Genomic DNA, 22031 nt, shown 5'->3' on the forward strand with positions numbered 1-22031 from the left:
AATTCTTTTTTTTCTCTTGGCAATTTGAATCATATTTCTCTTTCAACTGAACTTTTTCGTATCTGACCCTCTGTTGTACCAAAGACCATAATCACAATATTTGATTGAGAGTTGGGGCTTCATGTCATATCAGAAGTGGAGCTTACCTGTAAGTGCCCCTGTCAGGGGCTTTGGCCTGCTCTGGCCTATCCCCTGGAACTGCTCTTGCCTCCTGACCATTGAGTTGGTGGCCACCCAAACTATTGGCCTTGATTGTGTGTTCTAGGGCATCTGCTTTCTGGGTCAGTCTTGTCCATAACTATATCCTTAGGACCTGAAATAGAGGTTTTCAGAAAACATTAGTGGAAAGAGTTCATGAGACATTGAGGCTTATGTGGCTGGTTGGGATTTGTGAGGGGTTCAAAAAATCAGGATCCCCTAGTGCTGCTTCCCTCCCCCACCCCGCCACCTGCCCTTGGTACGTGCTGGCCCTAGTATCCCATCCCCTTGCCTCTCACTTCTGCTGATCACTTTACTCACTCACAAGTATTCAACCCTTACCTTGAGCCATCTCACAGATGACGGTATGGCCAGTAGAGTGAGGAATGAGTTTTCAACATTAACATACCCCTCTGGATTGCCCTACCACACTCTAAAGGCTTGGGTACTCTGGACACTTCCAAGAACACACTCCAAAAGATCACAGCTGCTACCCACCAGGAAGCCAGAAGGGGGGCATGAAAACTGCACAGGAGGAGAGAGGTTGCTGCTGGGACCCAGACTGTGCGCCTCCCAAAATGTGCAGTCGGCACATCTGCCTAGAGAAAAAGGGAGGCCCAGAATCACAAGCTTTGTTATTTTTACTTTTTGGTGCGAGGGGCCATCTGTGCAGGTTTGAGCTTGTCTGGAGGAAACCAGGATTTGTAGATGAAATTCAAATGCAGGATTTCTTTGCAGGCTGTCACGCTGAGACTTTCTCCAGGAGCTGGGGTGGCAGTGCTGATATTTTTATAGCAGCAGAGCATGCCAGAGTCCAGCAGCTGTTCGGGGTAAGTGTGCACACAGGGCCTTCTACCAGAGTGCTGTCAATGCCTCAGTAATGGTCTTCTCAGTGTTGGCTCCACCAAGGATGCCAGGATGGAACTGAACCACCAGCTGTGTAAACTGACCCCAACTGCCTGGAAGGAGGAGGTCTGGAGAACAGAAAATCCAGTGGGGAGAGGAGGTTGGCAGTTTCTAGAGATAAGGGTTAGGGAGGCTCTGACACCCTCCATTATTGCTGTGGGTCCCTCCAAAACTACCTCAATAAGCATGCAATTGTAGACCCATGCCTAGGATATGGCCATTGCCCCCATTTTCAATTATAGGTCACTTTCCTGCTCCCTGCATGGAAATTCAATTACTGCCCTGTTTGAGCTGAAGGTGGAGATGTCCAAGTTGGAGACCCCCTCTAGCATCTTCTCACAAACCAGGCTTCCTGGGGGAAGGGAGGACACTATAATGTGGGGTCAGGAAAGGCCATCCAATCTCCTTTTGACATCATCAGTGAGAGTCCTATATAGGGCCCTCCTTGTAACAGCTGCTGCTGCCTGGGTACCAACCCACACATCACATGCTGATGAAGTTTGCATTCAAATAATAACATAGGTGTTATCTGTGAAAACTTGTCTCTAATTTGTAGCACAAAACATTGGATGTAGGCTGGATGCTTTCCTCGGCACTTCTCTCCCGGGCCAGATGTGTCACATCTCCTTCTTAAGGTGTCTACCAGGACGAAGGGGAGAGGACATGAGATTTAGCGCATATAAGTTTAGAAACTCTTTGATGCTGTTCCTGATAACTTGTTCCAGGTCCTGGGGGTGGTATGGTGGTGAGAGAAGAGGGCAAATGATTTGTGACTCATCCAGTCATTGCTGTGCCCCTTAACAGTCCTGCCTTTTTCTATTTTATCCCAAATAATTCAATCTAATAATAGGCAGGGGCTGTAGCCAAAAGTGATCCATAACTATTCACTTTTTTTTTTCTTCCAGAAGATCCCTTAATTGAAGAATGGGGTTTGAAGTACACCAAGAGGGGTCTTTAGCTCAGAAATACTGCCCCCAAAACACATGTACGCACACATTGTCATTGCACCCAGAGAGAACCCCATCCCAATGTGTGGGATCATAGCAAAGCAGAGTAGAGGAAGATGAGACAGGGACTAGGAACATAATGACAGACACTGCCAGGCAGGACCACTTTACCAGGGAGAGTAAGGTTCAAAACTGACAAGGAGCTCAGATAAGGGCTTCCAAGGCCTCACTGGACTCCAGGCTGTGCTGAGGCTGACTAGCTTGGGCGGACAGACTTCTGTGTTTTTTGGGTTTTTTTGTTTTGTTTTGTTTTGTTTTGTTTTTTCCCCACAGAAACAAAAGGATGAAATCATTAGCATCAATTGGGCACATTCAGTGTAGATTACTGACATGCCATTGTTATGAGGATAAAAGAAATATAATTAATAAACCCCACCCTGCCCGCCTTTTATACTTCCACGAATTCAGTATTGACATCTGCATCTATCTCATCCCACAGATGAGCCATCCCTTTCAGTTGGCCTGGACATCGCTAAAATGAACAGTGCCGAAAATCACTCCTGGGATCTGTAAGCCCATCTTTCTCAGAGGCAGTTTGTCTTCTGGCACAGTTTTTTCCATCAACGAGGCTGAAGCAAGAGAGGGTTTCCCAGCAGCCCAGTTCAGGTTCCATTCTAGGAGGAACAAAGCCTGCGGGCCCATGGCAGAGGAACCCCAAGTTTCCTCCCACCTAGAATTTTTCTTCAGGGCCACCCCGCAGGGCAGCCAGTGACCTTTTGGGCATCAGTCCTTGATAGGTATGGAGAGACCATTTTCAGGCAACAGCCTTGGAATCTCACCTGCCTCACCTCTGGCCTTGACATGCCTTAGATGGAATGAGGGCTAAAGGTCACCCTGGAGATCTCTGAGAGGCCAGGGGATTTCGGGGCCCACTTGCTTACCAGTTTGACTTCTGCCCTGTGTACCACCCTCACCTCCACCCCACTGTGGTAACTAGAAAAAAAAAAAAAAAAAAAAAAAACGAAACCTTTGCATGAAAGGAAGCAGGGGAAGTCTCTGAAGTGTGACTGCAAACCTGAAAACAGAAAACTAGTCTTGCATCACCATCTGGAAGACAAGAGTTTGAGGAGAAACAGAAAGCAACTTTTAACCCCTGAGAGGCTGCACTTAGTCACTGAGAGAACATCCTGTTGCCTCCTTGCTTCTGAACAGGACTGCTGGCTGGAGGGCTTGCACTGTCCCTTGGGCCCAGGAGGAAACAGAGGCCCAGAGTAGGTAAGTAATGAGCTAATGTTGTTAGAGCCAAGACACTCACTAAGTATGGGAATCATGAACTCAGATGTCTTTGGAAACCAGGCAGGTGAAAGAATATGTTTCTGGATACTGAGACATGGCCAAATAGTCTGGTCTTCCAAGGAGAAATATGCTTCCTTTGCCATTTTTTCTTGAAGTACTCTACCTTCTTGATCTATACTGTTTTCTCCCATTCGATGGCTACAGATACAAGAAATATTTGTCTGTTCCAAGAAGATGTGCAGTGTGTATGTAAAGATAAACAGCTATGGAGTCAGAGACATCAGCATGAGGTACTATAGGGATTGGTAGGGATTTGGGCACATTGCAGATAGACTTTACTCTGCCTGTAGGACAGCCAAGAGTTGGGGAGCCCTATCTGAATGGGAATGCTCCTAAGTTTTAAATGTTGGTTGAAAGGTGATTTAAAACCCTTTGGCAGTCTAAATACAACAAAAACTCATGGGTGCACCTGACTATATACAGGTCCTCATGCACAGCTTCTGCATTAGCCTCTGCTTTGGCCTCACAGTCTGGAGGAGGAATAGAGGATCGAGAACTTCAGAGGAGTGCTTCAGATCAAGTCACCATCTTTGCAGAGATTGAGTACTCATCTCTTGTCTATAACAAGAGAACCATTGGTTAGGTGCTCAGCAAGAGGGATGCAGAGAAGGTTCTTGAAGGCTCAGGTTGTGACTGCTGGAATAGATTTAACTTTGGACTTTGTTTCTTTTAAAAGGATGGTATCACTGGGAGGGTTCATCACCATTCTTTCCACAAATGAAGCTGGATTCCTGTATGTCATCTCATCCTTGCAGCTCTCCTGGGAACTGGAAGGCACTGGTATGTGGCTCCTTTGCTCAGAATAGGACTGGGGCAGGGACTTGATTCCTTCCTGTTAATGTCTTGCTTTTCAATCTTATTTTCTTCCAGAGGAACCTTTGGAAGTAGAGGATAGTGGCTATCTATGTAAGAATCCATTCATTCATTCTTGGAGCAAGTATTTAATGAACACCTGTTTTGTGCCAGGCCCCATTCGAGTCAATGAAATCAATTGGTAGGTAATCACTTAAAAATAAAAAAACAAAAAGAGTGACTTTGTGTGCCTATTTTATTTTACTTGCTTTTTATTTTTCCAGATGGGATCTCATTGTCCAGAATAGCCTTGACTATCTGGGCTCAGGTGATCCTCCTCCCTCAGCTTCTTCCAAGTAGCTGGGACTACAGGTGCCCTGTACCATACCCTAACCCTAACCCTAAACTACTTAGAGATAATACAATGAAAAGAAACAGCCCTATAGGGAAAAAAAAGCAAATATTTTCATTAATTTATATGTGTGAAAAAATTTCAGGAGCAAGGTACACATTATTAATACCAATATTGTTAAGAATAGATCTCTGAGGGATTTTTGCTTACTATGTTGTGTGATTTTGAAGTATTCTAACTTATTATACCTAAAAAGCTCTACTTTCATAACTAGAGTAAAACTAGTAAAGTTAAATAATAGCAATTTTAATGGAAAGAAAAGTCAGCAATACCGAGTGCTGGAACAGATGTGAGGAGGTGGGAACTCTTCATCCTCCCTGGCTGGGAGTGTAAATTGGTGCAATTTGGGAGAGGAGATGATTACCTTTAGAAAGATGCAAAGGCGCATGCCCTTTGACATGGCATTTCCATGTGTAGCAGTGTGCCCTGCAGGAGTTTGCATGGGTGATACACATGTGCGCAAGATGTCAATTAAAGCACCATTTGTGATGGTGAAAAAAGAAATTGGAAATCTATTTGTGCACCAGGGTAGGAGGGACTATAAATATATACCACAGTTAAAAATGAATGAATGTGACTATTGGTATCAACATGGACAAACTTAAAAGTAACGTGGAAAGAAAATAGCAAGTGACATGATGTAAAAGGTTTGGTGCCGTTGATGTTATTTTTAAAAAATCCAGAGTGGTGTTTGCTATATTTATTGCTAATGGAGCCACATGTAAATGATAAAAGTCTAAACATAAATGGAGTAATCATACAATCCACCCCTGGTAATTGTTTCCTCTGAGGAGAAAAGAACCATGAGATTGGGAAGGGACACTAGGGAACTTCACTTGTGCCTGCCATATTGTATTTCTTTATTTTAAAAAGTATGTGGCCCACATAGTGGCACACGCCTGCAGTCACAGCTACTTAGGACGTTAAGGTAAAAGGATCATAATTTTGAGACCAGTCTGGGCAACTTCGTGAGACCTTGTCTCATAATAAAGAATAAAAAGGGCTGGGGATATAGTTCAGTGGTAAAGTACCCCTATGTTTAATCCCCACTACCTTTAAAAAAAAAAAAAGGAGAAGGAGAAGGAGCAGCTCATATGGCAAATCTGGGTAATGGGTCCACAGATGTCATTTGTGTTATTCTTTGCACTTTAAAATCTTTGCCAACCTGGTGGTATAAACTGATCTTGTTGTTTTATTTTTCATTTCTCTGATGATTTGTGCTTTGAATAGTTTTCTTGCCAGTTCCCATTTTTGACAACTGTATTAATGGTGAAAGGTGAAGTAAGTGTTGCAGTGGTGAGAGGGAAGGTGGAAGTACCCTTTGGGCAGGTGACCATTCAGGTTTAAGCCAGGTGGAGGCTGACTGGGGGGGTAGAGATGCAACCAGGAGGTGTCATAAGTTGGAGTGGTGAACTTGCCCAGGGACAAATGTCAAGGGGCAGTGGTGGCCCTGAAGGGCCCTATGACTCCTTCAACTTTTGTTGGAACAGAGAGGAGGGATTTGGGAGGAATGGTATCAGGCATGTAATTGGGAGGTGTGCAGCCACAGAAGCTGAAGGACGATGGAATGTTTCTAGAGGGCAGGTGGAGTCAGCAAAGCTAAATGTGGCAGGGATGAGGCTGGAGAGCACTGTGAGATTTGTCACCTGGAGATTGTGTTAGTCAGCTTTCCATTACTGTAACAAATCCCTGAAATAATCAATATATGCAGAGGAAAGGTTTGGTTTGATTCAGTTTTGGAGTTTCTGGCCCATGCTTGGATGGGCACATTGTTTTTAGGCCTCTGGTAGAGTGGTAGCACACTGTGGCAGCAATGTGTATAGAGCACAACTGCTGCCCTCATGGACAGGTAGTAAAGGAAAGGCAGAGGAAGGGGCTAGGGTCCCATTGTTCTCTTCACAGGCATGCTCTTCATGACTCAAAACCTCACACTGGGCTCTATCCTCCCAACAGTGTCACACTGAGGGCCAAGCCTTTAACACATGAGCCTTTGGGGATCTTCCAGATCCAAACTAGAGCAGGTGTCTTAGATGGCCTGCATATATGCCCAGCTGGAGGGTGCTGCAGAAGTGACGGTGGTATAGATAACACTTTCAAAGGGGCTTCTTAGGATGGGAGGAAGATGGGGTTAATGACCAGGGAAGAGGAAGCAGGCTGGAGGGAGGAGAGCACATCAGAGCAAACTGCTAAGTGCTCCTGGGGTCCCCCTGCTCTCAAGTGGGCTGTGTGGGGCACACAGGGAATCCAGCCAGTCTCACCCTCAGCACTGTCCCCCAGAGATGCAGGGTGAAGACATGTCCTCAGCTCTAAACCACTCACAGGAGTTTATTATGAATCAGAGATCGTATCACACCACCACATACAGCAGTGGTAGATTCAGGGATGGTGACCACCATTTTTTTAATGTGCTAAGCACTGGGATAAACATTTCCTATGCATTTTCTCATTTCATTTCCCCTCAGTTCTATGGGATAAAAAAACATTGTTGTCATCCTTAATCCTTATTTCATAACTGAGGGACACTGAGCTTGGAGAGGTTAAGCCCAGATCACACTAGGAAGTGGCAAAGCTGAGTCCCAGTTCAAGGTGAATGCCTGCAGAGTCCAATGAAGAAATGACACCAGTGTGGGCCGAAGACAGGGTCAGACTCATTCAGGAAGTGAGATTCAAGCTGGCATTGGGCAGGTTGGCAGGCAAATGCCTGCACAAAGGTACAGGGGCAGAAACTTGAGGGAGATGGAGGCAGTCATTCAGGCAGGGCCATTTAGAAATTAGTGTTGGTGTCGCTGATTTTTACAGACATTCCATTGCCTTCCTGCTTGTCCCCCGTATGCAGCATAGCCTCTTTCTTATGGTGCAGAGAGGCCTAACTCTGGGTTGTTTCCTCATCCTCTGCCTCCAGACTGGCTCTGAACAGGTCACTGTCACTACTTTCCTCTTTATCAAACCCAACTTCCTGTTGCTGGGGAGACTACACCCATCTTTTATTTGATGTACAAAAGCTCCTCGTGACATGTTCTCTGTCATCTCTTCTGCCTCATCTTCTCCTTCCTCCTGATACACCTCTATCCTCTGACTCCTACTTGTGCCCAATTGTGAGCACTTTTTGCAAACTGCTGAGGAGTGTTCAACAGCTGCACCTCTAAAGCACAGCGAAAGTGCTATTCCTGCCCTCTGCTCCCAGAGGCCCCCAGCTCAAACTAGGACCCTCATGAGATAACAGTTGTTTATATGTCTCACCTGCAGGCTCACCTGAGTCCCTTGGCCACACTGTCTGTATCTTTGTCTCCCATATTGGTAGTGCTTAGCACACAATAGGGGATCAATAGGAGGACATCTCACACATCACGCTGGAAAAAGCATTAGACTTAACTTTTTGGATAAAGATGCTACAGTTTTTGGAATTGGCTTTGATCAGGACAGTGATTTAAAGAGGGGGAGAACGGGTGGGGAAGGTTTATTTAATAAAGAATAACATTGCACTTCCATCTGAGGCTCTTGGGAAATAGTACCTGGTAACCAGTGAAACTGAGCACATTAGAGTCTTCTGGAGTTAAATTTGGAATTAGGACGAGGTAGGGAAAATCTATGCTCATTGAATACAAAATGCAATTGTCTGTCAGTGCAGGAACTGAAGTATCTGCAGCAAATTATATTTAAGACTCTATTGTCACAGGCAGATTAGCTAATGCTTGATTTTAAGTATAGGCTTCTAATGCTATTACTCCTGGTTAACTCTGCCTGGCAGGTAACCTTGTGGAACAAATGACTGCATTGCTTGAATAACATATTTGATCAAATAGGACAATTCTTTCAAAAATTGAGTTCTCTGTGGCAATTTGAGACCTGTAATCAGCAAATTAGATGATTACAGCAGGGATAAAAATAGTCTTCTAACAATGTCCAAGGTATAAATGTGATTTGAATTTCAAAATGCTGAACATGTGGTAGGAAAATGCACGGTTGGGTAAATATGACTAGACATTATCAGATTTGATTTCTCTTTCCGTCCCTGCTCTGAGCTAGAGCCTAATTTTGCCGGAATAAACTCCAATCTTGTTTGTGTTGGAGTTAGAGGATAGAGGTGTATCAGGCACTAGGCTGCAAATCTTCGACGGCTCCCAGCTTTCCCTATCTGCTGCAGGTACTTGCCGTCCATGTGAATATTAGCACCACTGATTTACCCACTTGGTATTTAATAGCCTCCATGAAACAATAAGCTGTCCAAGTTTCATGCGGGGAAGATGACACTGGAAAACCTTCAAAACCCCCCATACAGGAACCTGTTGTCTTTTTCCTCAGGCACAGTGGGCAGAGAAATGATAGCAACTCTGAGATATAGCAAGTGAGCAGGGGAAAAATATGAGGGTGTGGTATTTTGTGCCACAATCCAGTCTTCAAGGTTGGTCAATAGGTTGGTTTCTCCAACATAGAGCTAGCTTTCTGTCACTGTGACAATATACCTGAGATAATTAATTTATAAGGAGGAAAGATTTATTTTGTCTCAGTTTGTCTGAGGTTCCAATACACAGTTGCTTGGCTCCATTGCTGTGGTCCTGTGGTGAGGCAGAGAGAACTCACTTTTATAACAGAGCCTCTCCCTCAAAACCCTTTAAAGCATGAATCCATAAATGGATTAATCCATTCATGCTGTCAGTTCTTGTGACCCATCACTTCCCCAAGGCTCCATCTCTGAACACTGTCACACTGGGGACCAAGCCTTTGACCCATGAGCTTCTGAGGGACAGGTAAGCCCCAAACTGTAAAGTCAGACCAAGGGCCCTACATCATCTCTTTGGTCCTTCCTGTGCCACATCTTGGCCTCATAGCATCTGCTTCCTTGGGTTGGCCTGCCATTTCACCTCTGATGTGTAGCTGGCATTCCCTCACCTCAGTTGGTTTTAGTTGAATAGCAGAAATGACCTGGCAAATAAGTATATAGAGCCAATCAGAGAAAGCTCAAAGTAGCCACCAACTGATTACCAGCAAATGGAAGCTCCTCTCAAGAGGGGAGACTTGATTTTTACTTACTGGTGGCTCTTAGAGTTTCTGACACAGCCACAGAAATTGAGCACTGTGGATTTTATTTACCCATCCAGGAATTACCCTTTGTTAGCACAGATGATTCAGAGCTCCCTGTGGCAATGTTGCCATTTGAAAAAAAATCCCGATTTCCAGAAGAGCACCATTTATATATAAGGCATTCTCATTTCAGTGTTTTCAATAACATCCTTTGTAGTGTAAGGGCTTGCTTTATGAGCTATGAATTAAAATTTACCTCAGATATGCTTTCAGATCCGTTACCTCACATTTGTCAAGCTCTCAATTTTATAATAAAACTTTGCAAATAGAAACGTATTTCAGTGCCAATTTTACAGATAAATGCCAAACTAAGTAACCACTTTTAGGATTTTGCCAACTAGTCACAAATGGTCACTGTTCAAAGCTCACTTCTTTTAAGACAAAAGCACCTGAGATGAAGAAATAACTAGCAAGGGGTGGTCATCGTTTGACTAGATATCATTATATATGGATTTCTAATGTGCTTATTAGGAAAACTGTATTAAAATTTGCCAGAACCACATCGATGTAAAAAAGTAGGGTCTCCTTCCAACTTGGAATAAATCGAAGATTTAAAATGGCTGGTTTTCTTTCTACATTAAATTTTTGCAAAATAAGATAAAACTGGCTGAAAATAAGTAGTATTTATTTGCTCATTCACCTTTCCTTGAGTGCATGCCCCTTCCCCCAACACATCGAAGCATAGTTAGAAAGTGAAACAAGACTTGAGAATATCAACAAGTGATGTGGGCAGCACACATCAGGCCTTCAGGTGGACAGTGACCATCAGCAAAGTACTTGGTCAGTTCCTCAGTCAAGGAGCAGTTTTATATCCTGACCTTCAGCCATATATTATACTTTGCATTTTATTCTTAGAAGCACAGTTTCAGGCTACTATGTTAAGTTCTCCAAATAAAATTCATTTATTCTTTCGGTTAAGATCTGGGTAAGGGTATAGTATTAATTACAGATTTCTTTACAACCTTCAAACAGCCCCAGGGAGGAAATTATACTTATGAATCCTTCTAGATATGGAAATGACTTTAGCACCATTGCCACTGATGGCTAATGAACCTGATGTGAGTGGCCACCTGTGCAGGAAACTGCAGAAGTGCCAAATCAAAAGTCTCACTCCCAGCTCCAAAGGCCTCAAGAGGTAGACAAGGCTATGTTTGAAGCTTACTCCCTATTTTAAATGTTTTCTCTAGAAAGATTCAAGCTTCAAGAAGCATGAAGTCAAAAAGAGAACTTGACATAGCCACACTGAGTTGACTTCTAACTTCTAATTACCAGACACTGCTCATAAAACCAGCTGTCTCAAAGACAGTATTATCTTTATTAAAAACGGATAGACATAGCAGCACTTACAAAACAAAAGTTCATAAGAGGCATGGTACACTGTCAACTGATGTGTAAAGGGCAGGCCCTGCTGGTTGAGGCTGTGCATCACAATGCTTGCTCACAACCACCTGTTCCACCGAACACGAGGCAACCCAGAACACCCGAGGGGAGACCAACAGCAACAGCGGCACTCCTCAACTTCAAGCCTTTGTTATTTGTGTGAACAGTCAATCAAGTCAAGTATCACCCTCCTTAGCAGCATGTGGAGCACTCATTGGTGTTCTGGAGGTGGCTGGTGTACTTGACCCACTTATTTAAAAAAATCTAAGTATTCAATAAAAAACACTTCTCCCTGTCCAATGCCAATCACAGAAATACTTCTGTTGCAGAAGAGAGATACTCTTCACTTAAATATCTGTAAAAGCTAGTACACGCCTCCACTGCAGTAGACAGGAGAGAACTATGAGCAGGCACTTCCGCACAACTGTCTTTGGTGGAGAATGCTGGGGTGGTCACACTGTTTCCTGCTCACTGCTCTGCTTCTTACTGCTCTGTGGTGGGGTGAGGACCCCCGAGGGGGGAGGAGAAATCCTGTTTTGTTCGGACAATATGGCTTTCTTTGCTTGGGCTTTGTCCTATTGATAAGAAAAAAAGGGAAAACTGTTAAGGTGGAAGAACATATCCTTTGTTTCACTTACTATACGTTATTGGTAAAGAGGCGAGTGAGGGGGAAAAAAAGCAAAAAACCACTTAAAAGTTTATGGTCTACATGATAACTGACATACAGCAGCTATAAACCAGAAATTTTCTTCAAGGAATTAAGAGAATTGGGAATTTTTCTAGGATGTCTGAAGGCTGCATGAAGTGAAGTGAACAGGTTATCCAGGAAGCTTTAAGGTTCTCTCTGGTCAAGAAGGATTGGAGCAAAAACATTACTAACCAGCAAATCCAAGCTGTTGACGTGGGTCTGTATGTTATGGGCATCTTCAGCAGGAACCCCCCTGAAGTGCTTTAGTTTGGAACTTCCTGTCTCTCTTATAATCATGGCAAATGGAACCATCCACTTAACACACTTCTCTATATCACACCATTGGTACCCTGTGATGAAAAGAAACCATAGGCTCAACCAGATGTTGATAATTGGTGTCTAAGTTTAATACACTTTGTTTGTGAATTCACCAGAAAACCAACGTACCTGAAACCTTTTGCATCAATTCAGATGAAGAGAAATGATACAAGGCAGAAGCAGCAAGTACACCGTAGGGAAATTCTAAGCAGCCAACATCAAGGACGCAGAGATCTAGAAGCTATAAGAAGAAAAGAACGCTGAAACAGAGGGGCACACACATCACTTCTAGAGTTCTTCACTCTAGCTGTGGGGTTAGGAGCCCCTAGAGGCAATGGAGCTACTTACCTCTGCAATCTGTATAAAGATTTGCTGGGGATACTGCGGCAGTAGCACTTCATATACGTCATTTAGATATGCAACCTGCATGTATACATTCAGCCAGGACACAATGGTCAAGGGACTTAAACGCCACTTAAGGGCCTAAGGAAAACAGGAAAGAGACCAATGGTTGTGAAAAGAAGTTCAAGATGTAGCCATTTTCCACACCACAATGTGCCCATCTAAAGACCTACCAGATGTGCTCAAACTTCATGTGAGAAATACTTATGTGTGTGTTTTAAAAATGACTGGAAATAACTTGTAACCTACCTTCATTATCACTAATTCCATGGTAAGAATTTCATCTCCTGAACAAGCACCATCTGTAACATAAGCAAATTGGTGCAACTTTGGAGGATAGATTTCCTAAAAGCAAATAAAAGATACCATTAGCAAACATCCAGTATCATAATAATTTCACCTTATAATGTGCATCTGAAATTATTTTTTAGTACCCTGGCATGGAAAAATGATACACTGATGTGATTACTACAGGAGCTACTTTAACAGTTCAGTATGTGTTAATTGTAAAAAAAAATGAAACTCCAACCTCCACTAAATAAATGAATGAATACATATGGTGATTAATAGAACTTTACTCAATGTATTTTTAAAATTTTCACCTTCTCAATATCTTTAACATGTCTGGAAGTTGGGCTCAAACACTCTTCTATTGTCACACCAAAATTTTTATCTTCTTAGTTCAAGGTTCAATTTTTTTGCTTAAAGTAACTAAACTAACCAAACATTTTATACATTATACATTTATTCCTCTCTTCTCTTCATTAGTCCTCAGTCTTTCTGTATATGTCTTAACTTTAGAAGACTTCAAATTAGAAAAACTTAGGATATGCATTACAGGCAAATAGCTGACCTCTTCTCCTAATCTTAGTGGAACTCAAGAAATGAAATATTATATAAAATATTTGAAATTATTTACCTCAAGTTTGGCAGCAATAAATAAAGCTGAAATCCCAATAAGCTGTAAAAGTGTTTTTACAATATTTTCTTGCGTTGCCATATACCGATCAAAGAAATCTTGTGCCAAGTAAAACGTCTCCCTGTGAAGTTTATAGACTTCACACACCTGAAAAAATATTTAGTAAATTTTATAACAGTTACTCAAGGGAAAAAAAAACCTTGCTCTGAGTTTTGGTAAAAGACAACATAATCAGACCAAGAGCGATAAGAATAACTTTGTTTTTCTGAAAGGACTGTTACCTTGTTTGTGCCTAAGCACATGTACAAAGACAAACTTGGGCGCAGATATAAGGATTAAGTTTCTGTGATCTATGTAGTAGTAAAAGCAAGTGTTTGTAGGCCAGAGAAGGAAGACAGGTTTAAAGCCTGGTGAGAGCAGGCATTTTTTCTTTTTGTAGTACTAGGGATTGAACCCAAGGGTGCCCTACCACTGAGCCACATCCCCAGCCATTTTTAAAGAGAGGGTCTCACTTAGTTGGCCAGCTGGCCTTGAGCTTGCAATCCTCCTGTCTCAGCCTCCTGAGTCACTGGGATTACAGGTGTGTACCACTACACCTGGCTGAAAGCAGAATTCTCATGAAATAAGACAAAAAAATCAAATTTATGAATTTTCTCAAAAATGTTGTCCCCTTTTATAAGTTTCATGATAAGTCAATTTAAGGAAAGAACTGCAATAGTTCTTTATAACTAAATGATACCAATAAAAAAGTTTAAAAGCTGGAACTCAAATTTATTTAAAGACTACAACATGCCCCAAACACTATAAATCACAAGAGGCAAAAACTTTGTTAAAAGCATTAAAAATATTCAGAGACCTAGGTTATAATTTAGGCTCTACCTTAAACAAACACATTTATTTCACTATAAAATTAGGACAATACCTGTTCTGCCTACCTCTCAGAATTGAGTATCCGGTGAAACAGTATACAAGATGGGATTAAAAAGGGACCAAGAAAATATTAGTCTTCAACTCAGTACCAACACCAAAAGTATGATTATGCACGTAAAACTCCAACACCACCACTGCCACTCACCAACAGGCTATCTCCTGTAACTGCAACTGTTGGGGTTAACATGTGGAAAGGTGCCAGAGAAAAACACACAAAATTCTGCTAGAAAATTCTATCAATCACCATAGATGATTTCCAAAGTTCAGATTAAGCCATATATAGCTATTTATAAAATCTGTCCTTCAAAACATAATGGCTTTAATTACATTTAAAAAAGAGAACCTCTCGGTCAAATTTTTTGTCATGGTGATGGGGCTTCACACATGCCAGGCAAGAACTCCACCACTGAGCTACTTCCCCAGTCCTCAATTTCAACACTTTTATAATAAATTACAGCCTAAAAGATTCACACTTATTACATCCAACACTTCCAGAAATTATAAAATGTTATAAAGGGCACAGAAGGTCATTGTGACATGGTAAGTCCATAGTGGGCAACTGCAAGACCTGTACTTAAAAAAGTAGGCCTTCTAAAGAATCTACTACAAAAAAAAAAAAAAAATGTTGACATTCTTAGGGGCCAATGAAGAAACACAAATTAAGAATGATTATAAAAAACCTTTCTGTACATCATTTCTAATCTGCACAAACTCTGCAAGAAAATATTGCTAGAAAATATTACAGATGAGAAAACTGAGACTCAGGTGACTTGCTGGACTTAAGCACCTAGATGGTAAGTGGCAGCAGGGAATTTCATTCTAGGACTAACACAACTGTGTTTTGCATACCCTGGAGAATGCTGACCTTCTACAGGATATACAGTATGACAGTGTTATCACATTTATAGGGAATAGTTAGACACTCAACTTCTACATGTTCTCTTTCATAAAGTAGATGTGCCTGAGAGGGTCCTCCCATTTCTCAGAAGAAAAACACTTCTCATCTACCCAAGTATTTGAGTAGCCATCAAGCCTCCCTTAAGCAAGGAAGTTATTTGCAGTGCATCCCAGTAAGAGGTGCACTGCCAATAAAATTTCACTTTTTATATTAAACGATTATCTTGCTGATTTGTAATACTTGTTGTTTTGACCAGTTGTTGCAGAAGTATGACAGTGTGATCAATTAGAACAGTATGGTCTGTTAGGAAATTGTTCTGTGAGGAAAGAAAAATGGACTTCTGGAATTTAAAAGGGAACAATGTGAAATTTGACTATTAAAGATAAGCTTGTTCATATATTTTTACAAGTTATGATAGTGGCTATCAAATAGCTGATACCTGCATTCCAGTAGATACATTTAAAAGCAATTTAATGAACAGAGCTCAAATATCAATATTTACAATTTATTGGAAAATAAAGTCTTTGCAACTATTTAACTTTGATGGAAAAAATTTGATGCCAACTTTAAAATACCTGCAGGATAAAGAGATCTTAGAAATTCTTATAAGAATGCGAGTAAAGCCAGGTGCAGTGGCTCATGCCTGTAATCCCAGAGACTCGAGAGACTGAAACAGGAGGATCTCAAGTTCAAAGCTAGCCTCAGCAACTTAGTGAGGCCTTAAGCAACTCGGCAAGACCCTGTCTCTAATAATATATAAAAAAGGACTGGGGATGTGGCTCAATGGTTAAGCGCTGCAGGGTTCAATCCCCTCCCCCCATACCAAAAAAATAAAAAGCAAGTAAAAAGTTTAGACTGCTATACTAAATATACCAGGAAAGCTTCTGAGATATCGAATATATCAATGGAATCAAGCACACAAAGATAGCTTAACAGCAAAGAAGGATCTAGAAATGGCCAATGAGTCCAGTGAATGGGAAGACCTGAGCTCACCTCCATTAACCAATCCAGAAGAATTGCTCGCATTTTAGGCTGCAGAAGAGGGTGTCGCTGCAAAAAGTGCTCATCCCTTAAATACATCTTTTCCTTGTTTAGCATGATTTTCCAAACCTCCTCTCTATTTGCCCAGCTACAGAAAAAAAAACAAAAACAAAACCCCACACAAGTGTCAGTATGCATCCATACTAAGGAGGACTAATAAGTGGAGTAGAGGTTGGAAGTCATGTAGCAAAGTCAGCACTTACTTCAGTAAAGGAAGTGGTGAGGCTCTGGATGGTGTAGATCGCTGAGGCCCAAATGTAGAATTTGTGTATACCAGCTCATCCTCCTCTTTGTCAGGTGTAGGGATCAAGGAGCAGGGATTTGCACATACTGTATTATTGTCCCAAGGCTGTAATTGAAAAACACATTTTAAAATGTTTGATGTAAACCAGCTGTTTTTACATTCATGGATTTGTAGATTAACCAGTACTTCAGAAAACATCACCACACTGAAGAATAATATCCAGGACTAAATATTCTAGGTTAAGATGAATATGGCATGGACAAGTAAAAGAGGGTAATGACTCCCAGCTTTCATTTCATTTCTGTCACTAACTTAGGAGTCCATGCAGTGAATTCCTAAGGAAGCTAAGAAATCAGCAGCATTTTATCCTCTACACTATCACCCCTCAACTGAGGTGCTTGAGCAGCAAAATGGACATGGAAGAGGTAAGATACAGGCAAATAGCTCTGACATTACAAAAAAAGACTAGCCAAATATATCAGACAAACCTTTTGTTTTCCCCAACTCAAAACAAAAAATAAGCCACCTAGTTAAAACCAAATCAAGCAATGGTCACAGGTAATACGAAGTCCATGGAGAGAGAACCTAGACCTTTGAATCCTACCCTCAGATCCTTGCAGTCAGACTCAAATAGCTGATGAATGAATTATCATTAAGAACCCAAACAGTATGCTTTTATTTGAAAGATTTCAGAAATTTCAGTATTTGGAAAAGACTAAGATCATTTTGTCATTTGGAATATTTTCTTTTTAAGTCACTATTTACCATCCTACTGTAAAATGAATTATTTTAATTTTTAAAGTTGTAAAATTGTAACTGAAGATATTAGGCAGGTGACAATCCTGCTAGCATGGAAGTACTATCTGAGCCACTTGTCATTTTTTTTAAAACAGAGAGATCATTATATTGACTAGAGAACAAAATAGACACCTGGAACAACTGTAATGAACATGGAAACTCTGCTCTAAGTGCTCCCTTGAAGACAACCCATGTTGTATCTGGGTGGCTGAGAGTTATCACCTCTCAGCCACCCAGATATAATGCCACAGTCCTATCATTACAGTTGTTCAATACATGTTCAATACAATGGCTGCCACAACAACAGGCCATCTTCAGAGCAAACCCAAATGCTTTGTCTAGTGAGAAGGGCAAAGCTGGATAAAGCTCTTCCCCACTCAATGCAGAAACAATTGGGCATGCAAATTATCCATGACAGCTCCTGCCAACAGCTGCGAAAGAAAGGCAACTTCCTTTTGGTTCTAGTATCATATGTTGGTAGCATTTCCTTGACTCAAGGTTCACATTACAACTGTTCAAGAATGAATTCTAGTTCTGAAGGCACAAGTTGGGTGTCACCCTCCTAGGCCAGATGGCTGGCACTTCTGAGTGCAGGCTTATGCAGATAAAACTAACCGGTAGCAGTTCCCAACCTGCAGTTCATAGACAAATTAGGTGTACCACAAGCAGACAAATGGCTTCCAAAGCTGGCCTTTTTAAGAGCCAGTGGATGAGTCAGAATAATTAAATCAATGTCCTTCACCTTCAGTGTATACCAAGTTTCAAAGGAAACAAGATCAGTCTGACTTAAGTTAGGAAAGAATGGGACAACAACAAGAGACCAACTGTGACTATTGCTAACTACTTAACTTTATTTCTGCAAAATTTTCTGAGAAATAACTAATAGTCCAGGATTCTATTTCAAACAAAAAAGTTGGGTCTTATGTGAAAATTAAATAAAATGGACATGTGAAATAGATTTTAGGTAAAAGGGCACTGTTCATTAAGAACGGCCTAAGGTAAGAATCACCAAAAGTTCCATGTGGCCTTGAGGAAGTACAAAGGCACAATGGCTTCTACTAGCTCAAATTTGTTATAGTAGGCTGAGAAAAATCTTCTTAATAGGCAAAAAATCTGTTGAACCCCCCAATTCTAGCTTCATGAAATCTTTACAGAGAAAAAACAAAAATGCTCCATAAATAGGTGGATAATTTTCAAGATACCATCTATTCTCTAAGATGTGCAGAAACCTATTGATTAATTTCTGGACAACCATGAAAATGCCTTCCTGGGAGAAATGACATGGCTGTTCATGCATCACAGTTATCACCTCTCAGCCACCCAGATACAATGCCACAGTCCTATCTGAGGCACTTAAACAATGTTCAAGTTATATGTTGAGAACAGAAATTCCAAGTCAATATATGGATGGGTTTGCTTCATCTTGGAAATTTCTATTCAAAACACAGCTGGAGAAAAGAAGCAATCTTGAATTACACAAAGCAGGGATTCATTTTATAATACCCACAAAAATCAACCTGCTTGATTTGAAGACTCTTTTAAGGGGAGAAAAAGAAGAAATGACTTTGGATGACTGTCTTATTTCCTTTCCTGCAGAGAAGCATTTCTTTTAACAGAGACTGAAATCAACTCCTTATTCAATATTCAGTGGTCTTTCCCAGAGATGCTTTTAACTAGAGTATTATATATAGTAACAACTGCTATTACAAACAACATGGCCCATCACTTTGAAGCACTTCGCTCTTTCAGACCAGCTACCATGGCTATTGCTCACTGCTTTACAAAGTGATGTGTGTCCACTGCAAACCTTATTGGGACTACTGCCACACTCAGGTCAAGTACTGTTCCTGCTCAGCTTTTTATCTGTGATAGAGGCAGAAGGCCTGACTAGCTAGTTTGGAGATAGTCTGCTTCCCCCATTGGAGCCCTAACTGCAGACTCCAGCCATTTCTGGAGGTAAAGAGATAATACAAGCTCTTTCTGCAAGGAACTTCTGATGTTTACAATGATATCACACTGCATACAGGAAATTTGGCAGGAACTCCATAAGGAGGGGCAATAGAAATGGAGTAGTCAATAAAAAAATGAGTTGACACACAGACCATTACCCAGAATGTTCCACTAATACTCTTGCTGAAGCCAGGTTAAGCTCAACAGAACTGGTCCATGTGGGGGGATTGCTGAATGGGCTGGAGGAACATTCAGGGCCACAAAAGGGGTAAAACTTTGAAACTTGACTTAAAGGAAATGAGAAGTACTAAAGCACCACTACAAAAAACAAATTAAAAAACAAAACAAAACTGCACAGGTGTGGATGGGGAGGAAGAGGACAACACACAGGAGCCCTACCCCACCCAGTTCACTAGCCATTAAAGACAAGATTGTAGGCCCAATTCTGCTTCTCACTTGCTTACAGACTCTGGGTTGCTTTCTTCCTATAATTGAATCCCAGTTTCCTCATGGGAAAAAGGAGTTATTTGATGTGCACTCTGGTTCTTGTAGGTGTTAGCACATATCTGCAACCTTAGAGAGAGCCATCAAGAACACAAGCCCTTCCTGGAATCTCAAGGCTAGCAAAGGCCAGTGTGCACTGACAGTCACAGTACTCAACCATGTGGACTGTGGCTCTAATTAGAGAAATCAACTCTAAACCAGTATCTTCAACAGGAGACAAGAAAGCCTAAAACCCAGCTGGACCCAGGAGAGCTGGAGGCCCTCCATGAGGCCTAATGGGAGGCCACCTACCTGACTGCCACACTGGTCTCTCACAGTCTTGTCAATTTTGGCAATTTCTTCATCTGGATCCTGCAAAAACTAACATAAAACAATCCACAATCCCCAAAGAAACACAGAATAACCCAAAGACAAAAAAAGAGAGAAGGGGAGGGGGGTTAGATTATGAGTACCATTTCTGGCAGTGACCCTCCCACACGCACCAAGTCCCATCAATAGGTATGTGCGCAGACCCATGTCTGGTACCCAGGTAAGATGGGGGGGAATAATCTCCAATCTGTCCCCTTTGTACTCACAACGGCCACATTGGCCTTCCTTTTCCTGGAGCGAACAGAGAAGTCAGTGCCACCTTCTTCTTTCATAGGGTCCCGTTCGTTCCCATCTCTGCAAAGCCATGGTGGCAAAGAAATTGAGGTGAGTTCTCCCCAAATCTTAACCAGCCCCTCCCCCACGGCTGCACACCCTACCCTTCCCAGCAGCCAGGCCACTCACCTCTCCTTCCTTTCCCTTGGCATGGCGCAGGCTCTGGCTCTGGCTACGACTTCAGACCTGGGGGGCACGAAGCGGGCAGCGGGGTGAAGACCACGGGCGGGCGGAGGGGGCCAGGTCCCGCGGGCCTGCCCCGGGCACCCCTCCCCCCTCCCGCGCGGACGGCGGCGGGAGCCTCCCGGGCCGGTCGGGAAAATGGCCGATGGGCCCGGGGTGGCCTGTCACCCGCGGCGCCGCCAGCAGCCCGGGATTTCGGGTCCGAACCCGTAGTGGAGATGGGGGTCCAGACGACCCCCGAAACCTTTCAGTCCCATCTTCTCCCTTTGGGCCGGGGTTGCCTCAGTCTTTCCTTCAACACCTCTCCTACCCGTCTCTGAGCCACCCTACCCGGGGCACCCCGCGCTGACGCCTCCGGGACCAGAAGACCCGGCGACCCGGCCTCGCCCCACCCCCACTCCCGGCCCGACCCTGCCCGACCCGGGTGCTCTGGGAGTCTCCGCCCGAGGCGCCTGTCTCCGCAGTCCGCAGCGGGGCCTTACCCGAAGCGGTCTCCGCGGTAGGCAGGCGCGCACGAGCCGAGGCAGGAGGCCGGAGGCGAGCGGGAAGCCGGGAGGCGGGAGGCGGCAGGCGGCGGCGGGCCGAGCGCGCGGCGGTGGCGGGATCCGCGCCTGCCCCCTACACCGCTTTGGCTGCCGAGCCGGCTGCTCCTGCGCCCGGCTTAGAGCGGGACATTTAAAAATCCCTGCGCGCGGAACCGGCCCCGGACCGCCCTCGCGCCTCCCAGCCACCTCTGCCCCGCCCCGCCCGGGCTCGGAGCCCCTCAGCGGCAGCCCCAGGGCCAGGGCCCGCCCAGCCACCGCCCTCAGGACCGCCCCCGCCTCGGCGCAGGCCAGCGAGGCGCTCAGGGCCGCTGGGGGCGGGGCCAGATCGGGGGCGGGGCCATCCCAGGGGCGGAGTCTCTGGGGCGGGTCCTACGGCGGAACCCGCGCAGGGGCGGGGTTAAATGACAGGGCCTGCGCGCCGGAGGGACAGGACGCGGGACGTGGTGGGCGGGACTACGAGGCTGTGGCGGGGCCTGCGCGGGGTGGGACGCGGGAGAGCAAGCGGGCCGGCCAGCGCGCGCGGTAGGGGGCGGGGCCGTGCCGGGGCCGGACGCGGGAGAAGTCTGGCGGGAGCTGCGCGGAGGGGCGGGCCGAGGGGCGGAGCCCAACGGTGCTGTGGCTGCAGAGAGCCGCGTGGCCAGCGCGGGTGGAATGTAAACACCGCTGGCTGCGAGGGTTCGGGACCCGGCTGGGTGGTCCTGGCCGGACTGATGCACGAGAGAACCCCGGAGCGGAGAACCGGTCGTCCGTCTGCCTCACGCGCGCGCGCGCACTGCCCTCCTAGCACGTCCTCCCCGCCCCCGAGACGCAGAGTTCCGGGCCTTGAGTGCGGGGCGTGGATGTCCCCAAGGTCACAGTGTCTGGTGCCTGGGCTTCAGGCCGCTGAGTCTGTGACC

At 44.0% G+C, this 22031-nt stretch overlaps 1 protein-coding gene and 1 long non-coding RNA gene across 5 annotated transcripts; one reads left to right on the forward strand and one right to left on the reverse strand.

Annotated features, from left to right (window-relative positions):
- The first annotated feature begins 935 nt into the window (after positions 1-935).
- LOC124095076 (uncharacterized) lies at positions 936-4431 on the forward strand. The gene is made up of 4 exons (XR_006852413.2): positions 936-1028; positions 2551-3326; positions 4084-4187; positions 4278-4431. It is a non-coding gene; the product is annotated as an uncharacterized LOC124095076 (long non-coding RNA).
- Positions 4432-10989: 6558 nt separating this feature from the next.
- Positions 10990-21228, reverse strand: Ccne1 (cyclin E1). 4 transcript variants are annotated; one of them, XM_046448187.2, is made up of 12 exons: positions 21073-21228; positions 20537-20593; positions 20341-20428; positions 20057-20116; positions 16473-16624; positions 16222-16357; positions 13401-13547; positions 12731-12826; positions 12428-12562; positions 12209-12320; positions 11954-12111; positions 10990-11648 (listed from the first exon to the last, which is right to left on the reverse strand). In XM_046448187.2, the coding sequence occupies exons 2-12, from the start codon at positions 20557-20559 to the stop codon at positions 11526-11528; spliced, it is 1230 nt and encodes a 409-aa protein (XP_046304143.1). In that variant the 5' UTR covers positions 20560-20593; positions 21073-21228; the 3' UTR covers positions 10990-11525. The 4 variants fall into 4 exon arrangements, with proteins under 4 accessions (XP_046304143.1, XP_058436428.1, XP_046304142.1 ...); XM_058580445.1 differs by having other exon boundaries at positions 16473-16618; positions 21073-21227; XM_046448186.2 differs by having other exon boundaries at positions 16473-16618; positions 20057-20125; positions 21073-21226.
- Between the last annotated feature and the right edge of the window lie 803 nt (positions 21229-22031).

Source organism: Marmota monax, unplaced genomic scaffold (assembly GCF_021218885.2).
Source record: "Marmota monax isolate L192 unplaced genomic scaffold, Marmota_monax_Labrador192_F-V1.1 WCK01_AAM20220418_F8-fsc00101, whole genome shotgun sequence".
Taxonomy (NCBI): domain Eukaryota; kingdom Metazoa; phylum Chordata; class Mammalia; order Rodentia; family Sciuridae; genus Marmota; species Marmota monax.

What these genes read in the sequence shown, in the direction of transcription:
- Ccne1 (XM_046448185.2), bottom strand. Translation starts at nt 20,559, where the DNA reads ATGCCAAGGGAAAGGAAGGAGAG. An exon ending in TTCTGGATTGGTTAATGGAG is followed by an intron (nt 13,548 to 16,221) that starts GTGAGCTCAGGT and finishes ATATTTTTTCAG; the next exon opens with GTGTGTGAAGTCTATAAACT. An exon ending in TCTTTATACAGATTGCAGAG is followed by an intron (nt 12,321 to 12,427) that starts GTAAGTAGCTCC and finishes TTCTTCTTATAG; the next exon opens with CTTCTAGATCTCTGCGTCCT.